The following is a 24971-nucleotide window of genomic DNA, read 5'->3' as shown; positions in this document are numbered from 1 at the left end:
ATTGATCATTAATAAAGTATGAAAAAAAACAATTATTAAATACATTATAGATATGCTTTTAAATCAGGTATAAAGCATGTATATCTGTATTTATAAACTGCTTATAAATGTCTATTAATGCTTTATAAATGATGAATTAACTGTTTCCTAATGCTTAACTAATGATTAATAGCATGCAGTTATTATAAAGTGTTACCAATACTTCTTTCGAACCCAACACTTGGTTTGAATCAAACATACATGGTTGAAACACACATGACATGGTTTGAATGAAACATACATTAAAATACACCAAACAATACATTAGAATGTTATGTATTATGTATTATTTGGGCTGAATATTACTGTATATTGTCTTCTGACTTGCATGTTACAATGCAAAATGATAATATTTCACTGGACACTAACTACTGTGTCCTAAATTCCCCTCTTGCTGCTGTGAATTTATCTCAATAAACACATGAAATATGTTGACAACGGAGGCTGTAGCTCATTTCCTGCGAGGGGGCCAAAGTTTAAGTGGCACGGCTATAGTAATAGTCGAGTGAGTGTGGTTCTCAGCATTCGGTTATTTACAGAAAACGCTGAGTAGGGCAGAATTTGGATGACTGCAGAGTGACGGGCACAATGCTGAGAGAGATACAGGAAACACACAGCTGCACAGTCGTAGTCCCTGACTTCAGACACCCCTGCATGCTCCAGCACTTCCTGTAGGAGCGCCCAAACCTCCTGCACTACTTCCTGCCCAGCGCTGAATCAACAAGCAGGGATAAGAGCAGGATGTCAGACTACAAGGTGGACAGTAGGGTGTGTGCAGAGAGGCCAGCGCTCCGGCGGCTGGGTGTGTGGGTCACCAGGTTCATCAGGAAAGATATCAAAAAGACAAAAACAAAGGGAAAGAAAGTTGAGTGGAGAAAGAGTGACAGGTGAAGACATCTGAACATCTGAACAGACAAAACTACCATACTTACACGTCCTACAGGGGTTGAGACAAAGGCAGGAAGCTCTGGACTTCCCGTCCTCAAGGTTTGAGGAACTACAGCATGTCTATGAACTTACACGGCTAAGATAGCAAACAGAGACCTGTTGGACTTTGGAGAGAGACATGACAGTGCAGAGGCATGCCACTGGGACATGATATCACTTCAGACGACCCAAATAACATGCCATTACATTTCCTGTTGTTCTGAAGCATAGGAAGTGCCCTGCTTAAGAACACTGCCATATACAGACCTTACGGTCTTCTATGTAGTACACTCAATATTTTAAAGCTATGTGGTGTGACTTGATTTGGTGATTCAATATATGAGATGGTAACTGATAGGCTTTAGGTATGAACCTGCAAAGGTAATGCACTGTGCTCTTGAACAAGTCACTTAAAGGGACAGTTCACCCCAAAATGTACTTGCTTATGTTGCTCCAAATCCACAAGACTTTTGTTCATTTTTGGAACCCAAATTAAGATATTTTAAATTTTCACTTTAATCCAAGTCTTCTGAAGAGACATGATCACTTTATATGATGAACAGAATAAATTTAGGCTTTTATTTTAACTCACCGTTGATCAACACACAAACACATCCACATCAAACATGGCAAACACTTAAGTGCAACTAAACTTGACACTTGCTTGACACATTTTTTTTTTTTTTTCAGAATTCTTTATAAACCGAAAGTCCAAAATATTTTTTTATTTGAAACAGAAAGCTTTTTTTTTTTTTTTGAACACTTTTAAATGTCTGTCACTTTTGATGAATTTAATGCATCCTCCTTTCATGAAAAAATTTATAAAAATCCTTACTTATCCCAGACTTTAGAACTGTGATGCATGTATGCATGAGTTTTGTTTGTTTGTGCACCTGCTACAAAATCAGATTTCACAAGCAACTCAACTCACTTGCCAGCAAATATGGTGTATGTTTTGTATATATTTACGCAATCAAGCAGACAATTCATGCACTGGGAAGGAGAAAAGACCAAGAGAGGAAGAGACTTTAAGAAACGTTTATTAGCAGCAGATAGGAGGAGGTAAATGTATAAGACATGATTTCTTCCATGGGACTGATGACTTCATTAGACGCATTGTAATTAGACAGAGAAGACTCTTACCAGCTCACGTGGAAGGAACATGTCTTACTGTCTGGCCACAACCAAACACACTGCTTAGTGAAGTCCACACCATTCCGAATATGCACATGCACTCGGCTTCAGGTGGCCATCTTTGACAGCAGTTTTTGACGAGGATGGGACCAGGCCCATGTACAGAAGAATCTCTGGTCACAACAGTGAAGCCCAGACCATCAGGACCTACGCAGAGATTGAGAGCAATCGGGATTAAAGTGATTGACAGACTACCTAAACCTAATTTGTCAGCAATACTGCGGTGATTCATGTGTGAAGCCTATTCTCATCCCAGTCACCACACTGTAAAAATATCAGCAATTTGTCTACATTGTCTACATAGTCATTTTGAATGTCGTATTTGAAGTATCACATGGATGTATAAACAGCCCATAATATCTCATATTAAAAAAAAAAAAAAAAAAAAAAAATATGCTGAATTATATGTATTACAAGTAAACATGTAATATTGAATTTCAAATGTTTGAAGTCAGTAAGATTTATATGAAAGCTGTATTCAGCAGAGATTGATTAAAATGTTCAAAGGTGACATAAAAACCAACTGTAATGTTACAAATAAATAAATAAAAATACTGAAAAAAAAAATATTGTATCACCATTTCCACACAAATATTAAACATTGAAAACACTAATAAATGTTTCTTGAGCAGCAAATCAGCATTTCAGAATGACTTCTGATGGATCATTTAACACTGAAGACTGGTTTAATGACTGTTAAAAAGCTTTGCTTCACAGGAATCAATTACATTTTAAAATATATTAAAATAGAAAACTTCAAACGGTTATTTTATATTGCAATAATATTTCACAATATCACTGTTTCTATCTGTATTTTAGTGACATAAATGCAGCCTCGGTGTGAATGAGACTTCTTTCAAGAACATAAAAAATAAATCTTACCAACCTCAAACTCTTGAATGCTACAGTAAGTACATCATATTTAATCATAGCACATAAGGTGCATTACAATTGCTGAATTTAAACAAAATATAAATACAAAATATGAAATTTAAATCTATTTTACAGTGTACACACTTAAAACTGACTAAAATATTTTAATATTACTAGTCTGCCTAAACATCAAATATATATTTTGGCGACATATTTGTGCTATTAGGTTTCTGTTTTTCTTTTCTGTTAATATTCCATAAGGATCTATCATAATTTAAATCATAAACTCAGTTTTAAAACCATGCCCTGCAGAAAATTATTTGGAGATCCAAAGTCTGTATTATAAATACCTTAAAAAAAAAAAAAAAAAAAAATCATAGGAAACAACAGAAGAGATGGCTCTATAAAACTCCTCATAGACTCTATACTGTACACAGGGGTGGGCCTGTCTGAGGCATGTCAGGGACAGTCGGGCTGATAAAGGCCATCCTTGTGCGAGACTGAGATTACGCCCGTATGGTTTTAGAAACTGAAGTTTAATTTCACATTTGAGCACATTTCAAAGAGTCAGAGTGAAAGGGACAGAAAAAGAAAAAAAAAAAGATACGGAGTGCATGAATATGAAAGACAGAATCAGTTTGTTTAAAGAAAACAGAGAAAGCGAGAGGCAGAGATAATGCTAACAATCAAAATGTTCTTTCTTTCTTACACAACATAAAGTCAACACAAGCCTGACTCAGGACAGAAATATCATTACTCATATCAGGACGACCTCCGGTTGCTGACATTTACACTTTTCAGATGAAATTCAAGTGTTCCACCAAAAAAAAAAAAAAAAAAAAAAAAAACAACAACTCTTCAAAAACATTCTTAATGGTGAAAAAAAAAAAAAGCACCTGACAGGAAATAATTGCCATTTTTTCTTTCAGTCCAGATAAAAAGAGGATATTAAAGGAGGAGACTGCTGTCTAACACAGGTGGTGGTCCATTTAAACTGAGCTCCCGCCTTGACCTGTGCATACAGCTTCTTACAGCGGTCTTGATGCTGTCACGCTGACTGATAGGTAGATTAGAGAAAAGGCTATAGCCCTCTGTGTGACACGAGGCACGTCTTTAGGGTGGATATTTCCAGTCCTGTCCCTGAGATCAGGGATAAATGATGGATAGAGCATGTGGGTGAAGAAAAAACTTGACAGCCTGAGGGCCAGTGGTTGTTCTCTAAAGCATCAGACTACAGAGGACAATACACATTGAAGCCAGTCTGTGAAAAAAATTTGCGCAGCTGGAGCGTTCAGACAGCATTTTATGTATATGTATATGTATCGTTTTACGGTAAGCACTTTTTTTTGTTACAAAGATGAATTTATATCATCATTAATGACAGAATCAATAAGCATTTAATAGACTTTACAGTTTCATTTATTCGATTAGACTGCCAAACCCACCGACTACAAAGTTGACCGATGTTTGAGTGAGAGAGAGAATCATTATAAAAAGTAGTACATTATTTTAAAAGATCTTGTAATATATGTCTTGGCTCTTTTAAAAGGAGAGTTTTAATGCACTATGTAAGCATACTTATATGCAGGCTTTTTCAATCTCAGATCCATAGATTATTGTGTTAAATAAATTTGTGTTTATTTGAGATAAAAAAAAAGAAGAAAAAAAGAAATCATAAACAGGATGATACAAAAAATATGGTCCCTTTAATATCTCAGATAACTGTAACTTTTACTGTAACAGTTTATGGGACCTTTTGAAATCTGAATTACTTGAGACCAACAGAATTCCTCCAAATGTTGTCCCAACTAGTCAAACACAGTTGTCTGATGGAATTCCAAACTGAACAATATTGCTAAAATGTTAAGGGTTTTTGAGTTCCCAGCATGCATTGCAGAATTAATAAATTATGAGGTTACTGTTTCAGGATTACAGTTTCACAAAACTTTTGTTATTGTTTTGTCATTGCTGATAGTTATTTGTTGTGTTGTGTTGTTAAGAGTTCATCTTTTATCATTTCTTGATCGTCACTGTTGTTGAGGTTTGTGTCAAGTCTCGAAGTCTAGGTACAGCTTTCTAAATCAATTTCCCAGATATCTTTGCTTTGTAGGACACTGCACTTTCAGAAACAAAGACAGTATAGTTTATGTCACATACTAATTGTTCAATACAATTATATCTATAGGCTACCAAATGATAGATCAATTTATTTTATGCAACTACTTGACAAGAAATACATAGTTGCCTCCATGAATTTATTGTATGAATAAGACATTCTGCGTTAGTGAACAAACTCACAGAACAAAGTATTGTTACTAAAGCCAATTAAAACAATATTTGAGAGAACCTAAAAATATGAATGCCTCAGGTTTTGTTCAATTTTTCTCTACAATTCCTTTTTTTACAGTCTATCTTTCCCAGTTGTTTACCTTTTCCTAAGATTGATACTGAGCCTCTTTCCATTTTTGTTGTTGTGGTTTTGTAGAGGAGATGGTCCCAGGCCGTTTTTCAGGAGAGGGCTGTCAGCACTTTTGCTTCTGGGGGTGAGTGAGAGCCTGATGGGTAATGGGGAGGCCAGAGAGCAACTCTCTAAACTGCTGTTGGACTCTTGAATCTCAGCTTGCTGTCCTGAGGAGGACTCCACAGGCTTCACCTTCAGCGGTGGAGGGTCTTTGGTCCATCTGGATGATTCAGGGTTTTCTGAAATGAAGAGGTGGCCGATCACACTCTTCTCAAAGCATTCTTTATTAAAAACTGGAACAACTTCTAAACAAACAAGGGAAGAACGCATGGCTTGTCTGAATATTTCCTGTGCTCTGATAAAGGAAAAAGAGATATGGAAAAAAGCAATTAGGAGACAATATATATATATATTTTTTAATTATTTGCAAATTGCTTGATGAAACAAAAGAACCTGAAAACTAAAAAGAGGTGGAAATTGTAATATGTGATATAATCTTTGTTTAGATAAAACTCACTCTGACATTTATTCTGACAGAATAATTGGGGTTATGACTAATGAGTCCAACGCAGCACAAAAGAAAAATCAATCCACCTCCTTCATTTTTACTTGACAGATTTAATTCAAAAACCATCCAGGCATCCTGAGCATAATACGATTAATGTGACCTTCTACTGGATAGAAGCAATTCTCCTTAGTGGAGATATGTATATGTAATGTATGCATAATGAAATACATGATGACCTTGGAACAAATGGATAATTTTTCAAAAGGTATGGCAAGCCCCAATTAATTTGAGCATCCAACAATTTCTGCTCCTATAGCATCCATCTAATGAAGAATGTTTGAAGAATATATCTTGTTAATTTGGGTTCTCTTTATATTCTCGTACCATCAAAATGAACACAAACCTAACATTATATGTTAAAAACTGCCCCAAAACCCAATGATTTATCAGATCCTGACAGCTTTTGGTCAGGTAGCAGATCTCTGATCAGCATGACAGCATGTAGTGTAAGAGTAGAAGATCTGCTGCACACACCAAACAGAGCACAGTAAATGACCATGACTGATGGAAGGGCTCTGTCACCGTTGGTTGAGGGGTTTTCTGCTTTTGAGACCAATCCAGAGATGACAGCCATAAATAGAGTACAACAATGGACACCATGCCTGTTTTTACAAACATTGCATCAAAATAGATGGCTTAAAACAACTAGAAGGAAAGGATATCATGAGATGGAGACGGAGAGAGTAGACCAGAAGTTGAAGCAGAAAGAGACTCAATGTGAAAAGGATTTGTCTATTAATTCAGTATCATTAATTTGGACAATCGTCCTGAAAGAGGCCTTCCCTTTTGGAGCGACTATTCTCTTCCACGCCTCGAATGTGCAAGACCCAGAGTCCTGAGAGAGAGCAAACCATAAACTAGAATTAAAAGTTAGTGAACTAACTTTGATGTTGGCTTGGCCATCTTGGCCATGGAGCAAAAGAGCCAAAGTACTTGTGTGCCCAACATTGAGTTGCCCCGCTGCAAAATTAATACACATAATAATGCCATAAAAAAATACACCTGCAACAGTCTTTTTCCATGCTCCCTTGCTGTTTTCTTTTTTTAATAAAAAGCCTGGGCTATGATAACAGCTATGACAGGGTTGTCTAGCTGGATGTGAAATAAGTCATGCCTATTTTTCTCGTGTATGTATTTCACAGTCCTGCCACCGTTGCGTTGTGGGCAACGACACACAAGATTACTGAAACAATGCATTTTAAATCAAGGAGATCATAAGGGGTCCAAGCACAATGGTTTGTATAGATGATGCAGTTACACACTGTTTAAAATTGTTTAATTTGTACTGTATGTTCATTCTATTTATTTATTTGTGCTATTTACATAATGTTTACTTTTTTTAAGTTTGTTTTTGTTAATGTAAAATAGCACTGCATAGTCTTCACTGTAAGATAAAATACACAATCAAACCAAAATGTATTCAGACACCTTCAACATTTCTCACATAATCACAGTTTATTTGCTGTAGTTTAGAAACTGGTAATAATATATGACAATAACTCAGAACAAATTCATCTTGATAATTTCGGATAACTTTGATAAAAAGATATGTAATGGAATCAACCAAAACTTCAGACTGTCAGTATGACAATATTTACACAACTATCAATACTTTGTTGAACAGTTACCAAGCAAGAAATGCTTAATTTGGTTCAGTCTGTGGTGTGAAAAGGTTGCATTAACAATTAAAGAAAGAAACACTTAAGCAAAACATGGGCAGGTCCTTAATTATTATTTTTTTAAATCAATTTCACTGGTAGCCTACTGTATGAAGAATTAGTGGGTATAATATTTCACAGATCACTATTTTGCCATACTCACTTACATAAATGAACTAGTGGCCTGCACCCACTAGTAAAACAATTCTATCTTATTTTTGGATTGACTTTGGATAAATTCTTGTACTACAAGGTAATTCAGTCAAGAGCAGTGAGTGATTTACTTTCATTTTCATACATTAAAGACTCTGACAGCAGAGCTAGTAAATTAGGCGCGGTCCCTTTAAGAGACAAACGCATCCATTATGATGATACACATCCGATTTTTTTTTTGCAAATCTTTACTTTCACTTAAGACATAACCACATACTTATTCGAACACACTTTCCAACACGGGTATTTCGACATATTTTGAATGTATTTGTTGTCGGTACAAAAGCAAGAAGACTTTGAGACGCGTCTCTGCTTGCTCCCTGAACAACACCGCGCTGCTGAATTGAGCTCTTTTGCTTTTCGCTCTTTTTTCTGTTTATTTAAACTGCGATTTGAATTTGTTCGTTCAGGTCCAGGAGGAAGTGAACGTCCTGAACGACAGCTCTGTTCAGTGTTGACGCGCGGCTCTCTCTCGTGCACACGCGCCATCAGCTGCTCAGTCCAGTTTCCCGCAGCGCGGGGCTGAAGCGCGAGTTTACTGTGACGTTAGAAACCAGCTAAGACCAGCGTGACAGTGGCCAAAACTACTTTAAAACCATTTAATATATTATTCAAATTGTTTTGTGCCGTTTCGCTGCAGTGTTTTAATGTGAAAGGCTGTAAATGTGTACTTCAAGTGTTCAGAGGAATACGTCGCGAGCTCGCTGTGATGTTCAGCCTGATGATTCAGTTAGAAACCAGCTAAGACCAGCGTGACAGTGGCCAAAACTACTTTAAAACCATTTAATATATTATTCTAATTGTTTTGTGCCGTTTCGCTGCAGTGTTTTAATGTGAAAGGCTGTAAATTCTCTGTGGACTTCAAGTGTTCAGAGAAATACATCGCCAGCTCGCGAGCAGTTGGCTGCCGCGAATATATCATGTTATTACTTTAAACAGTTCAGAAACATCTCAATTTAGCTCTTGGTGTGTTCTAACGTGTGGATTGCGTGCAATAGCGTTTTTAAAATGTCTTAAATAGGAATGAATCCGCTTGTTGTCGGCTCCGTGTAGACAGCCTGAGCTGAGCAGCAGTGATTCTTCTCTCGTCTGACTGCTCCCCTCCCCTAAATGTCATTGCAACTGTAGGGGCGCAATTTTTCTCAGACAATGTAAGTCAATGGGTAATGAATTTTGACATTTAAAAATTAATAAAAAAAAAACTTTAAGTCTGATCAGTCTGAAAAGATATAGCACACACCACCGCTCTATCCCGCAGGTGTCTGCCGAGTTTGGGGCTTGTGGCTTTAAAGCCCTAGGAGGAGTAGCGTTCAGAATTTCTGTCAGAAAAATAATAATAAGAAAAAGAAGAAGAAGAAGTTTAAATAGCATAACAGTATGTTGGCTTGTTGCCAAGCCAACATAATTACCAACAAAATAGAGCACAGCACCAGCCAGCGACTGGCCAAGACAGGCTGTGCTATTGTATTATAATAGAACAACAGCACATGTAAAACAATAGTTACCCAGTAATTAGATAATAATTATAAAATAAAAAATAAAAATCTACTAATTCAAGTAATAATATCAACACGGTCCACACCAGTGTATTGTAGGGAATTTCGGAAATGAGGAAAAGTAATTTGGCTTAATCTAGTCCAGGATTAATCTATGTTTCAGATTTGTTTTAAATATCGCCCCCTCTAAAGCTTTATTTATTGATGACAATAGACAATAGATTTGCCCTCCGTCAAAATCCACATGCACAGACTGCTTGGCAAAACACAAGACATCAGCGCTATGGCTGGCAGTGATAAAGGCTATCAGGCTGGAGAAACTCATAAAGCAGGAGCAGGAATGGCAGATGAGTATTAATCCCTCAGTCTTCACCTGCAGGCAATGCACTCGAGTTTATTCACACTAAATAACACATTCATACATTACAGTGGGCCCCTACACTGAGGCATGGAAAAATTATGCAAGATACCTTTGCAGAAATTCAAATGGACATATGTGGAGACACACTGGACTGAAACGGTTTCCTCAGAGAAGTGATATTTGACTGGAGGGATAAAGGTTGAGTTTTAGTTAAGTGTACTGTATGAAGGACTAAGAGACTAATATATTCATCTTCAGCTGCTGATAGCCAGCTCACAGCAAGAGCCAATATAACCGGCCTGTTTCTGATTCTACATATCACTAAAAACATTCATATGTCCACAGTTACAGCGCAGATCAACTTCAACAGCTATACTATGTGGCTTTAAACTCATATATCGATGCAGTACCGTTCAAATGTCTGTCTATTACACTCAGCAAAGCTGCATTTATTTGAAAAATACAGTAAACAGAATTATATTGTGATTTCTTTTTTTTTTTTTTTATATAACTTTGCCATTTTAATATATTTTAAAATAAAGTTTATTCCTGTAATGACAAAGCTGAATTTTCAGCATCATTATTCCATTCTTCAGTGTCACATGATTCTTCAGAAATTATTCTGATATGCTGATTATCTGTTCAAGAAACATTTATTATTATTATCAGTGCTGAAACATACTGTATGTGCTGTTTCATAATTTTTGTAGAATGTTTGACCCTGTTTTTTCTTTTTAACGATTATTTGATTAATAAAAAGTTTAACACAACAGAATTTATTTGAAATAGAAATCTTTTGTAACATTATAAACATCTTTAATATCAGTGTTGATGAATTTAATGTATCCTTGTTGAATAAAAGTATTAATTTCTTTCGAAATTTATCCCAAAATTTGGATCAGTAGTGTACAGCATATGCCAGAAATATTATATCAATATAAGAGTGGCCAATAGTCATTTTAACACCAACGTATGAAATATAACATATTTACACTAACACTAATACCTTCATCGGCTGATTCCAACAATTACAAAATTATTTTATATCAAAAACATGTTTTATGTTTAATGCATAATTTAAAATAATCTTTACTGTCCTCAAAGAACAGTTTTTTTCTTGAACTCCAGGATTCTGCACATTTACATATTGTGTGTTCATTAGCATTACCAAACAAAAATACTCTTATAAATCAGCATCTTAAACAGCCATACATATACTGAAAAATATTGCAACACAATAAAATCACAAAACCACAAAAAAATAAACATATCTAAAGCTAAAGACACAGACGATTTTCAAGAATATGCCACCACTACATCTTATTATTCAGTATTCTCAACTAGTTGACTAGTAAAAATTAGTAGCCAAGCAAACCCGAATGTAAACTAATAACGTCTCCCATTGTCAGACTAAACAAAACGATCAATAACAAAAACAAGTGTGCGTAAAAACTCTCCAATAACACCAGAGGTCAGGTTAGCGGGATGGAATCCGTAGGAAGATAACGGCCCGGATTCTGGAGTGAATTAGTGTTGTGTTGGTATAAGACATGAGAGTGTGACCTGCTAATGCTCAGGAAGGATCTCTTCACCCCTCCATTAGTTAGGCTTCCCGCCCACGTGAAGTCACTCTGCATTTGCTAAAAGACCTGTTTATACTATCGCTCGCCATACCATTGGAGAATTTTACAACAGTCTTTAAGACGGGGTGAACTTTGACACACACAGAGAGGGGCATGGCATGTCTAAAGGAAACAGATGGAGGTTACGGCCTGTGGGAGACGTGAGTCAGGGGGATGATGGAAATATACAGAAGGAGAGAGTGAGAGAAATAAGAGAAAAAGACTCAATCCTACAGGGAGGTATCTGTCTTTATTAAGACTCCTGTGCTGTTTTAGTCCTTGTGACTCTCTCTGATGACTCAGTTTCAGTCAGAAAGAGAAAGAATTACTTCGTGCATGTCAGACAGTAAGAGTGCTCGACCGTAAAAACATCTGGTCATTAACTGAGCATTTCCAAAGAAGTTCATGCCAGGTGAAAGTTAGCCAAAGTTACTCAGAAATTGCACTTTGAAGATTGTGTGACCCTCAATCAGGACAGCTTCTTTTTGTTTATGCACAAAAACTCCAAACTCCAAAACTAGCACCGAAGCTAAGCTAGGGATGTAACAGCAAGCATATTCTGTACAATACAGATTAGTTGGTACTGAATATTTTCAATTTAGCCAAATTATTTGCAAACACAAAAATTTTGAACTTCATAAATGATTCTGTGAAAAAATGTCTACTTAGTAAATATTGCATTTTTTTTTTTACCAACCTTACCAACTAAATTTGCTTAAATATTTCTACATTAATTGAATCACACTGCTCTCTACTTTTACCTTTTTTTTCATCAGTCATTAAAAAATCCATATCAGACCATGACAAATGTGGGTGTGCCTGCTTATAATAAATATAATAGCAATATAACCAATCTATACTATTTTGTCTGCCTTAAAAAAAAAGAAAAAGAAAAGAAATATATTTACTTTAGTGTACTAGAACAAGTAACCACATATAAATAACTAATCTTTAATAATGCTGATTTGGTTACTGATATATAGTAATAGATCAAAAACTGCAGCAGAATGAACAGAATGTATTGTGGGTTTCCATGTAACATGTAACAACTAAATCTAACTTAGTTTTACAAATGGTCTCCACCAAACTCCCCCTTTACAGCTGAAGTACCTAACATTTAACCCCTCTCATTTACTCTACAAAATGTCGTGATGAGTTTTCCTGAGCCAGCAGCAGTCGATGCTGACCCCACAGCCCTGCTCCTGCCTTCAAACAGAGCTGTGGGTTTTACTGCTGACCGCTTGAAACAGCAGCTGCAGCAGTCTGAACACCACAGGACACCCAGCTCTGTCCCACAGGAACACACAGTCTTCACTTGCACTACCTTACACTTACACATCATTTTATTTTTTTTAGAATATCTTGTTCTAGGCTGGAAAATTACAATTATATTTTTAAGTTAAAATGTGAACAAAAACCAAAAACTAGATCAGGAGTGTCAAACTCGTTAAATTCAACCTTTATTAAACACACCTGATCCAACTAATCAAGTCCCCCAGGCTTATTTGAAAACTATATGCTATGTGTGTTGGAGCATTGCTTGAACAAAACTCTGCAGGCCTCCCAACCCGATCTCACGCCAATTCGTACATTTTTCACGAGGTGGCTTATTCGTATGAATTCGTACGACCACACTCATACAAATTCATATGATTTTTGCCAAATCGTATGTATTTTACGAGTTGCACAATTCGTATGAATTTGTATGAATGACCTACACCTAACCCCAGCCCTAAACCTAACCATCACTGGGGTTTACAAATTGTATAAAATTGTACGAGTGAGGTCATACAAATACGTATGAATAAGCCACCTCGTAAAATACGTACGAATTGGTCGTGAGATAGCGTTGGGCCTCCGGGCCTCCGAGGCTCCAGAAATTAAGTTTGACACCCCTGATCTAGATTTATAAACAATACAATTTAAATGAAATTTTTTTGAACGAACGAACGAACGAACATACAAATGCAAATAACCACATATACATAATAAATTTTTATTTTATTTTTTTATTTTCACAAATCTTCTGTTCTGGATTGGGAATTCAAAATAATAAAAAAATAGAAAAGTAATATGAGTCCTCATTTGCTTGGAAGAATTAAATACATAATGTATTGAATGATTTAAAGACTCCATGAATAATGATCAGAAAAAATAAATAAATAAAAAAAAAAAAAAAAAAAAACTTTCATGCAAAAAGAGTCATCAAGTCATCAATATTCTTGGTCAGTTTTCCCAAAAAAGAAAGTTTTTAAATTCTGTTTAATTTCTTATGAAATTCAGCATTATTTTGTCAACCTTAAGTAGTACACTAGCATATAGATAGTTCAAAAGCTTAAAATACATTTACTAAAAGCTACAAACACCCCACTTCTGATTCATGACGTCAAAAGCCTGAGAGAAGCACAGAACATTCCCATAATTCCCCACAACAAAAAACCATGCAGACACAAACAAAGCTCTGAATGTGTGCGGTGGAGCTTAGATTTCTCTGGCGCATGTCACTGTGCTTTAAGTAAGACATGCATCAACAGAAAGTATGTGTTTGCGTATGAAGAGAAGAGAAAGTGAAAATGTGGAGTGCTGCACTAACCTTCCGCTGAGAGAGGAACAGTACAGCACCACGTGTATTCCTAGAGGCCCTTGTTCTTCTGAAATCTCCACCGTCCTTGTGAGGCTGCTACTGCACACACACACAAGAACAAAACCCATCAGTCACAATATTAAGAAGTCAGACGGCACAACATAAACCTGTGTAAACTCACTGTCTCCTGGCCCTCAGATCTCCCACATGAGCTGCCGTGTGTTAGTCAGCTCTCTAGTATATGATCTTGTTTTCCTACATACCCTGCTGAAATAGTTTCCATGTTGCCTGCCTTTTCTGACTGATTTTCAAATGTTCCTCTTTTTTTCCCCTGTTTTCCCCTTTTTCAGCAGTTAATGTTCTTGGCATGTGGTGTGATGATATAGTGGGAGTGTAAGTGTGATAACTGTGGACAGAACGTTCTGTTGCACTGCTGCACCGATCATTCACCTTTAATCTACAACTAATAGCTCTTCATGGTGGGATATTTGCAGTCATACGTGAGTGAGTGCAGTGAGACACTGCAGGAGCTGGATGAAAGCATGAAAGAAAGAAAGACAGGCTGAGGCCGACCGACAATGGATTTGAAGTAAACATGACACACATAAGTCTGGAAGCTGATTGGTCAGTGCAGTATTTTATGTTTGGCTGGAGAGTTCCCATTGGCCCCTGCTGGCATATGCTGTAACTACACCATCTGTTCCCAAAAAAAGCAGCTTTCTTCATTGATCTGTGCAAGCAACAAATAAACCAAATAAACGTGGCACTAGTTTAGACTCGCATGTCATCTGGAAATGAATGTATAACCATAACAGTCTCTACTTATGTTATTTATCTCTGCTTAATTTACAGTTAATTTTCTTGATCAGAAATTGATGATACAACTGGTAGCACTTAACAGAGAACGAGTGAGAGCCAGTCTGCATCGACACAAAAAGAACAAAGGTTTATAAAGTTTGATGCATTTGAAATAGTGTGAACACTACATAACAAGCCCTAAAGAGCTCACCCTTAAAGGGATACTCCACCCCAAAATGAAAAGTTTTTCATTAATCACTGTAAAAGCTTTGTTTGTCTTCGGAACACAATTTAAGATATTTTGGGTGAAAACTGGGCTTGAGACTGTCCCACTGACTGCCAAGTAAATAACAGTGTCAAGGTCCAGAAAAGTATGAAAAGCATTATGAGAATTGTCCATCTGCCATCGGTGATTGAACCATAACGTTACTGTATGAAGCGTCGTGAATACTTTTTGTATTCAAATAAAACAAAAATAACGACTTTATTCAACAATTCCTTTGTCAACAGTCTTCTCTGTCTCTCTCCAGATCACCGTATGCTGCGTATGCTCTTCTATTCATATACGCAGCATATAGTGACATGGAGACTGATGGCAGATGGACTATTCTGATGATGATTTTCATACTTCTCTGGACCTTGACAGTGTAACTTACTTGACAGTCTATGGGACAGTCACAAGCCCCCCGTTTTCATTCAAAATATCTTAAATTGTTTTCCAAACACAAACAAAGGTTTACCTGCTTGGAACTACATTGGGGTAAGTGATTAATGTCAAAATTTTCATTTTGGGGTGGAGTATCCCTTTAACAAGTTCTGAGACTTAGCCTAATCTGAAATAACTTCAAATACAACAAATGCTAAAATTCAAGGCTTAACTCTTTGAGGGGATTAATTTCACTTTGAATAGTCAAGAAAACTTGAAGAAAACTTTTTTTTTTTTTTTTTTTTTTTAATGAGAAGTGCTGGGGACACAGTGTTGTTCTTACAATGAAGTGTGTGTCATTATCCCCGAGGGACAGTACATGAAAACACTGCCACTGATTGCAAGGTCATGAGGAACAAATACAACACACTCCAGCAATCAAAGAGAACAACACTGTTAAAATAACCCTGATATCTTCATTTACTGTGGACAAATACACAACTGTTTCAAAGTTTGTGGTCGGCAGGTTTTTTTATTTAATTTTTTATGTTTTTTGAAGAAGACTCATGCTTACAAAGGCTATATTTATTTGATCAGAAATACAGTGAAAACAGAATTATAGGGAAATATTATTTCAGTTTAAAATCTATCTGATTAGATTTTAAAATACAATTGATTCCTGACATATCAAAGCTGAATTTACAGAATCATTACTCCAGTCTTCAGTGTCACATGAATCTTTAGAAATCATTCTGATATGCTGATTTGGTGCTGAAGAAACATTAATTATTATCATCAATGCTGAAAACAGTTGTGCTGCTCTTATGATATTGTTGAAGAGATTATGGATCATTTGTTTTCAGGAATCTTTAAAGAATTCAAAGTTCAAAAGAACAGCATTTGCTAGAATAAAGAAATATTTTGTAAAATTATAAATGTCTTTGTTAATTTTGATCAATAAAATAATAAAAAAAGCTTATTCAAAGGAAAAACATAGCAAGATATATTGAATATCATCAAAAGCCTGAAAAACAAAGATTCCATTCTCTCAGCATATAGTACTAAGATCTTGTGCAATAACCACATAATGATCAGTTGTATTGCTAGAATGCCGGTGCTCAAGTTATCTGCAGTGATTTCCAGTGTGCTGTGAGTGAACATGAGGTGGTAAAATAAAACACTGCAATTTAAAGATGCGTGGAGAGTCTCTCTTTTCCTGAAGCCTTAAGCTTCAGCACTCTCAAACAGGCATGTAGTCCAATAATTTACCCGTGTGTGAGGTCTTAATGACTGCACCACACACACACACACACACACACACACACACACACACACACACAAAAATACACCCTTCTCTGGGCTCCTGATTGACTTTAATTCTTTCATGTTTCCTGAGGTATGTAGTGCAGATTGTGTCTGACTGTGTGTGAGAGTCTATTTGGAGAAAGAGCTGAGACTGTTGAGATGCTAATGCAGGAGAGAGCTCTGAGGACTCAACACTGATAAGCTACCCCAGCAAAGACTCTGTCTGAGAGCAAGAGAGAGAGCGAGAGAGACAGGGTTTAAACAAAATCACCATGAGATGGAAACCGCAAACAACGACAACAAAGACGGGGGAAAAAACGGTGGTAAGTATGAGTAAATTCTATGAAGTGCAGTCTCATCAGCTCACCAGAAGTTTTGTTAATCAAGGCCGGCTGAAATAAGACATTTCAAAGAGAATCAGCTCCTTGAGGAGGGGCCAAGGAGCCCCAAAATAATTAGTATGGCTTTAATTGGGGGGGAGCTTTCAGCACCCTTCCATCTAGCACTCCCAATTTCACTCTCCACTTCTAATTAATTCCAAAATGTTGTTACATACTCCATATTATGCATTAATTCATTACTGTATGAATTTTATAGGTTGGAGTGAACACAGTATTTCTTTTTATAATGGCTCTAAAGAAAATATCTCTACCCCTGCTCCTTTGTCATCTACTAATAAGTGACTGATGGGGCTCAACTCAAAATGTAATAAAAATAATACATACATTGAAAAATAACATAATTAATTAATAACTCATCTGTTTAATAAGCATGCATATTACAGTTAAATAAGCCTTAAGTTAAACAATATACAATATACAATATATATATATATATATATATATATATATATATATATATATATATATATATATATATATATATATATATATATATATATATATATATCAATCATTAAACAGCATGCAAAATGTATATTGAATTTATTTTTAATTGTACATTTAATTTGAATTTAAATACGTCTGGGGTCTATGACGCTTTAAAAAGAAAAAGAAAAACATATGTATTTTAAATGTTTCACCAAATCAGCAAATTAAAGAATTTCTAAAGAATCATGTCATGAGAATTCAGTCATTGTCATGACAGAAGTAAATGGCATTTTAAAATATATTCAAATACATGTACACACACACACATACACAAATCCAGTGGACAATATGAGAGAAATTGAAAATTCCCCATCTCAGCTTCATACAGTGATTGGTACATTGCATCATGTGAGTGCCTTCTCTGCAAAGGCTACAATTTAACACAGTATTTTTCAAAGCAGCATAATGAGGTTGCCTACCTTTTGGATCAGCTTTTCAATAACACCTTACTAAGATTTGGAACAGAGCTCTTTCGTTCATTACCTCACTTCTACTTTTCCTCTTTGGTTAAACATCCTGCATCAACAGGCAAACAAATGAATGGCGAAGAAAGCCTGCCACACCGTCTAAAGATGAGGACAGTGGATGAAAGCATAGCTGTGAAACAGGAAAGGGGCACATGAGCAGGTGTCCTCTTCATTTACCTGCTTTCTCTTCCATACAGACAGAAGGTACAAAAAAGAGAGGAATAAAAGAAAGCAAATTGCCAAAGCACTCTCGTCTTTTCAACTCTCCTTCTTCAAAGTGCTGAGCTTCAGTAGCTTTGCACAAATAAGAGCGCTGGTTCAGATTAACAGTCTCTCTTGTGAGTGTGGGCCTGCTTCACAAGAGTTCCTGGAGAAACATGCGATACTCCTCTGAATGAAGGACTATTTGAATACAGTTGCTGTTTCTTTAGGCATCGCCTATTGTGTTACGGATTCAAAGATGTCTGATGTAGGCTGAAGAGGACTGAGTAATGGAAAATGTATGTGAATTGGTGTGAACAAGGCTGTGTGTTTACCTGCAAGTGTTTATCCCAGAGTAAAGCTCCCCTACAGGGTTGAAATAATCCCCCTATTCAGAAGGAATTTAATTCGGCCTCACAATCAGGGATCCAGTCACTCAACAGGGATGCAGAGGCACCGCATGCACAATCATGCTCTCAGTCTCCAGTGGTTAATACGCCAGACTCATAGCAGGATGACTAACGTTAAACCCGTTTACCTTCGGAATAAATATAGGGGCTGGTAAAAAACGTATTTAAACAGCACTTTGCAAATGCAAAGGTTACTTTAGACCAGCACTTTGTTTTAACTGCTAATCACACAGAAATGTACAAAAATATTTTCAACTTAATGTCTTCACTATGTACCACATCTGTCCCACATATCTGATTACAGAACTTGATGGTAAACACACTAAAAGTTGAGATCCATGGGACAAATGTTTTGAATGCATTATTTGAGCTGTAAAAGTGTCTAAATCCTCTTTTACAGATGGGATTGGAGGAATTTCTAATAGGTGGAGTTTTCAGTACAGATCAGTACTTGCATGACATTCCTTTACCAGGTTGAGTCTGCCAAAGATGCTGTCAAAAGATATTAAAGTGATAGTTCACACGGAACTAAAAATCCTCCTTATTCTCCTTAATCAAAGTATTTCCATACAAAATGACTGGATGGAGACTTGTCAGGCTGCAAATCAGCTCAAAATAAGCACCATAAATGTGGTCCATCAAGGCAGTCACAAACCGTACAAGAAGCACTGCACCAGATCTACGTCAATTCACAAGTATTGCACACAAAATGCATCATGTTCAATACAAGATAGCAGCCCAAAACAGTTAATCTGATCACCAAAGAGGCAAAAGTTCACTTCAATAATTAACAAAGTTGTATCGATGAGTTTGAAGTACAGTGTTTGAAAAACATTTTAGACTTACTTTTCACTGTTTTTCCGAGTCATATTATAGATTTGAAGTAATTCCACAAAAACTCTAAAATTGTGCACTCAAACACAGTGCTTTACAAGATTTGAACTAACAAGTGGCATTTATTGAGATGTGCATTACTCAGATTTTAGAGCTATGGCAGGGAGGAAGATAACCGATACTATTGTATGGCTACAGAAGACTTAAAGCATAAGGCACAAATTGTGTTGACAGCTTTTATAGTATTTATTTGTGTTTTTTCATCCCTTACTATTAAATACCACTGAATTGAAAAGAACAGTATAAACATACCACTAAATTTCTACTTTTGACTGAAACATCATGAAGGTGAGTAAACTAGAATTTGCATATCAAGTATATTAGACCTGAATTAGAATATAAATTGTGGGTTTATATATATATATTATATCTTATATATTTTATGTATATTATTATATATATATATTCTGTCATTCTAAATGTCATAAACCCAACACATTCTCATCACTCTTAAAAATAAAAGGTTCTTTATCTGTGGTTCCACGGAACCTTTCTATTCCACAATAGGTCAGTTTTAGTAGAAAATGGTTATTTAGATTAAAATGTTAGATTAAATGTTCTTTTAAGAACTGTTCACTAAAAGCTGCTCTTATTTTGAAATCCCTTTGTGGGACCTTCATTAAGAGTGCAGCGTTTCATAACTATTTTATGTTTTGGAGAACTGATATATAATTCATATGAAGCCATGCTTTTTCATACAAATGTCTTATGCCTCAATGAAAATTATGTTTAGGGGTGGACCTTCATGCTTACTTTTTTTGTATGTTTCTGTGCAAATCACATCATGGATTCATATACCAAATCACCACAAAACTGTTCTGTTTTCTTCTGAAATCAGCTGCATAAACCTCCATTGAATACTGAAACTGAATATTTATGAGTACTCTACAACAAACTTTAAATGCCCCAATCTGAGATTTTCTGAGACTTACATTCTGAAGTTGAAGTCTCCTGATCAAGCCGCGGGTTGCATCTAAGCTGCTCACTGCCATGCTGTCAGTCAGACGCTTAAGCTCAGAATGGGGCTCTTAGCTCACCTCCCATCACCCTCATCATCACACCACTGTATCGATCTGAGACCGTCACAATGCGGCTCTAATCCACTACGATACTGACCGCTGAGCCCCAGATTACCTGCACCACCTCTTTTCATCACTTCAATTACCTTTCACTTGAGAACAGCTCTTGCTTAATTGATTTAAGAGAGATTGCATGCTTTCTATTTAAAAAAAAATCTTAAGCACCCAGGTATAATCTTGAGGCAGAAACTAATACAAGGCAAATCTTTGATACTGCTGTTTATCTTAGCCGAAATTAAAGCCCCAGAGGAGGCGTGTCTGAAATGTTATCCCGCAGACTGAATCAAGATCAGTTAAGAGGAAACGCAGAGTTAGACACAGGAGTCAGGCTCAATGCTGACAGGGTTAGAGTTTAAGATTTTCTCACTGTCTCTCTGATAAAGTGGATGGTTATCAGTGGGTATGTGTGTGATTGGCAGAGAGGGTGATGAGAGGATGATGATAAACGGGTGTCAGTGTGAAAGAGGCCCGAGGGGTTGACAGCAGGGAGTCAACCGCACAATGGCACAGCAGATAAGAACACACAGATGAGTCTGTGGCCCCTCAGAACGACTACACAGAGAAAGACAGACAGAGGAAGGAAGAGAAGGGTAAACAGAGAGATAGAGGGGGGAATAGGAACAAAGGTGGAGAAGTGAAGTGTTTATGAATAAGGGGCCGAATCGGCAGACGCCAGATGATGACGTGATGGGAGATGGAAACACAACAGACAGAGGTGCAAAAAGGCCAAATGAGACACATATACAAAGGAAATATAAAACAGACTGAGGAAAAACTAAGAGACTGAGAAGAAAAAAAGAGATAAAGACCGTGATGATAGGTTCAGACAGACTGATATTAAAGAGATAAGACATTTCAGAACACTAGAGCTCGACAAATAGGTTTCAAAGGATGAATTTTGAGATTTTAAGTTTTCAAGTGATATTATATATATATATATATATATATATATATATATATATATATATATATATATATATATATATATATATATATATATATATATATAATTTCTGATGATTTCTAAAGTGTGATAGAGAAAAGAGAAACAAAGAAGACTTTTTTTTTTTTTGACAAAGGTCAGAATTCCTGTTATGATGTAGGTTTTTGGGGGTGCACTCTTGCCATAAATTAATCTTATACTTTTCCTACATAATTTTTAACAAAAAAATTGCTAAAAAATATCTATTTAGGAGTCTTAGACCTTTCCGGTGATATATTGTTTGTCATGATTAGATTAGGATTTAATTGTAATATAATGAAGTAAATGTAGGCGGCCCACCGAGGGGCCGGGTGACAGTTAACAGGTTTAAGATCTTACCAACCCTAAACTTTTGAATAGTAGAATGCATGTACTTTATATGCAAGTAAAAGTGTTTTAACATGTATCACTGTATTAAATAAATAAATAAACACGTTCAACACGTAAATAACAATGTGGGAAATTTGACATTTATAATTTAATGATTTGTTTTACCATTCTAGTACCTTCAAATAACATCTACTGTAAATCTACTTGTTGAATAATAGCCGATATAATCGAAAAGAAAAACAGAAGAAAAAAAAAAAAACTAATGTATTTTTCTATTTGTAATAATACATAATAAGTATTTTCAAGATGAACCTTAAATTCAAAAATTCATTCATAATCTTAAACGTAAGAAATACAACAGTAAAAATCTAGTGACAACATTGTTGAATATCATAAAAGACATACAATTTTTAGCTTTATTGTTGGGTCCCACAGCACACACGTGAGTCTATACGTAGCTTACACACAGCTAATAATACACAAAGTATAACTTAACTTAGCTGGCCTTATTTCTACCTGTAGTCCGAGTGGATTAAACCACGATTCATTAGGACTCATTTGTGCTAAGAAAATATTTGTTATTTTATTTTACATTTTTATCTCTTCCTGTTTTCCTGTTGACAACACAAGCCTATTCACACATCATCAATCATGACACATAAGCAGTAACTTTTACGATAAATCGTTCACAAAACAATTCTCACAAAAACTGTCACACTGTATTCAAAGCAATAATTTAATTGAGTTTCACAAATGATTTACATATAATTTATTTATTCTTGAGTTTCATGAATGAGGAGCAAATATTTTGTCATTTTCTCACAACAAACAAAACAATGCATTCCTGTAGACTCCATTCACAAAGGGAAAATTAAAAAAAAAAAAAAAAAAAAAAAGGTTCAACCAGATAAAACATTTGGGTCATGAACCAAGGCATTTATTACACTATTACATTGTTTATTTACTATCATTGCAAACTTAGACCTATTATTTAATTTTTAACAATATTTTAGGGATTTTTTTATGGTAGATTTTATTTTATTTATTTATTTTGCTTGTTTTTTCTCAGTTTTCAATCTTGACAGACATGGTCACTTCAAACTCTTGTTCTGATTTTTCAGAAATTCTCATTTTGTGGTTCACGGAAGAAAGAAACTCATACGGGTTTGAAACAACATGAGGGTGAGTGAACTATTGCTTTAAGGTGACCAACCATAAAGCCACTGAACACATTCTTGGAAATACACATTCCTATAACATATAAATGTTATTAGCAAAGTGCTGTCCGTACTAATGGCTTTCAATTTCTATATTCAAAGTGCAAGTGATAATCCATTTTTTTCCAGTTCTCAATTTCAAGGATCATTTGCCGAGAGCAGAGAGCATACAGCATTCCTCACAGTGATGGCACAGCCGGCTTCTATGGTGAGAGGCTGGTAGAGGATTCCTGCTGTGGGGATGTGACCCTATCAACCCCTTCTTACTGTCCGTCTGTGCTCTGAACGTGTTTAGGGTAATATCTGACTCCCTCACAAAATCCATTCTATGCAAACAGGACATTGTGAACAAAGATAAAACCGTTAAGATCTACAAATATGTGTCTATCCAAGATGTAGATGAATTTGTTAGAGAAATTTTGCATTGCATTACTTGTTCATCAACGGTGAATGGGTGCCATCAGAATAAGAGTTCAAACAGTTGATAAAAAAAAACAACAACAACACAATAGCTATGTTTCCATCCAATGTTGTGAATGTTAACTTATGCGCAAATTTGGAATATACTGCATAAAATATTTGCAAATAAAGCACCGTTTCTATCCAATGAGTCAAAGAGAACAAAATTGTCACTTCCTGATAAACTGGAACTAAATATCACTAAGAAAAGTAGGAGAAGCCATTGAATATAATATTTTTCATTTATAATAAATGACTTGAGCCTCAGAGCGAGCAGACATAACACAATAAATGCAGTCATTGCTATCGGAGGTGGATGCCTGTTGTTTGGGAATGAAGTCGTGTTAGACCATTCTGGGAGGCAATTATACAGTGTAAGGGAAACAGGTCAATTTAGCTCAAAGGGAATCATTTAAGATTTTAAAGGGAATTTGAACAGAATCACTGTTTCACGGCTGTTCACGGAGACGCGCCTGCGGTTCAGTGAACGAGCCGTTTAACATCAAATCTGCGCTGGATACTAATATCCAAACTATAGTGAAAACACTATCAATTAGCACAGTAACAAGATCGGCAGTTTAAGACATTAACTTGTAAGCACAAAACACAAGATACTTCTCTTTTCAATATGAATAAGGCTTTATTAGATAAATCTAAGACATATAAACTAATCTAACATAAACGCACGCACACACACATTCACACAAGTTGCAGGAAGGTCAAAAGTTAGGGAAAGATGAGTTTAAGAGAATGGAAATATGGAATCCCAAGTTAACAGCAATACGTTAAATTGCATAAACATGAACAACCATCAATCACGTAATTAGCGCTCGCATTGAGTTCCTCAATGAGGTTAAAATTATATTAGATACACCAGTAAAGGTCACAGTCTGGAGGTAAAGTTACTTGCATCTCCTGTGAAGAAGGAGCCTCGGTGAAAGGGCTATCCCGAGGTCGTTGATTGGCTGGAAGTTCAGTCTCTGAAGTGACGTCTTGGGAAGCCCGTGGTTGTTGGGCGTTGGCTGAAAGTGCAGAGTCGTGTTCGCTGGTTGAAGTTGAATGGACGTTACAAAACTTAACTCAGAACACGAAACTCTCAAACGGAAAAGAAAAGAAATAAAGTTTGACGAGACTAGGTTGTGTTCCTTCTCATAGTAGCAGCAGGCAGGCACGCTGGAACCGCGCTCAAAGAACAATGATGACTACCGCATGGCTAGATGCTACAAGCTAAAGCTAGGTAGCAAAGCTACAAGCTAAAAGCTAAGAGCAGGCATGACTGATAGCACGAGCAATGCTA

General features: G+C 36.0%; 1 protein-coding gene across 4 annotated transcripts; it reads right to left on the bottom strand.

Annotated features, from left to right (window-relative positions):
* Positions 1–1743: 1743 nt before the first annotated feature.
* Positions 1744–20729, bottom strand: LOC113095466 (partitioning defective 3 homolog B-like). 4 transcript variants are annotated; one of them, XR_003288345.1, is made up of 4 exons: positions 20540–20729; positions 14006–14095; positions 5463–5849; positions 1744–2307 (listed from the first exon to the last, which is right to left on the bottom strand). XR_003288345.1 is itself a non-coding variant. In XM_026261003.1 (3 exons), exons 1-3 carry the CDS (start codon positions 14122–14124, stop codon positions 2301–2303), a joined length of 513 nt encoding a protein of 170 aa, XP_026116788.1. In that variant the 5' UTR covers positions 14125–14171; the 3' UTR covers positions 1744–2300. The 4 variants fall into 4 exon arrangements, 1 of the variants encoding a protein (XP_026116788.1); XR_003288343.1 differs by having other exon boundaries at positions 5463–5733; XR_003288344.1 differs by lacking the exon at positions 20540–20729 and adding an exon at positions 14178–14775 and having other exon boundaries at positions 5463–5733.
* Between the last annotated feature and the right edge of the window lie 4242 nt (positions 20730–24971).

This window comes from Carassius auratus, unplaced genomic scaffold, assembly GCF_003368295.1.
Source record: "Carassius auratus strain Wakin unplaced genomic scaffold, ASM336829v1 scaf_tig00215734, whole genome shotgun sequence".
Classification (NCBI taxonomy): domain Eukaryota; kingdom Metazoa; phylum Chordata; class Actinopteri; order Cypriniformes; family Cyprinidae; genus Carassius; species Carassius auratus.
This window is presented reverse-complemented; position numbering and strand designations above follow the sequence as displayed.

What these genes read in the sequence shown, in the direction of transcription:
- LOC113095466 (XM_026261003.1), bottom strand. Translation starts at nt 14,124, where the DNA reads ATGGGTTTTGTTCTTGTGTGTGTGTGCAGTAGCAGCCTCACAAGGACG. An exon ending in TGTTCCTCTCTCAGCGGAAG is followed by an intron (nt 5,850 to 14,005) that starts GTTAGTGCAGCA and finishes TTCCTTTATCAG; the next exon opens with AGCACAGGAAATATTCAGAC.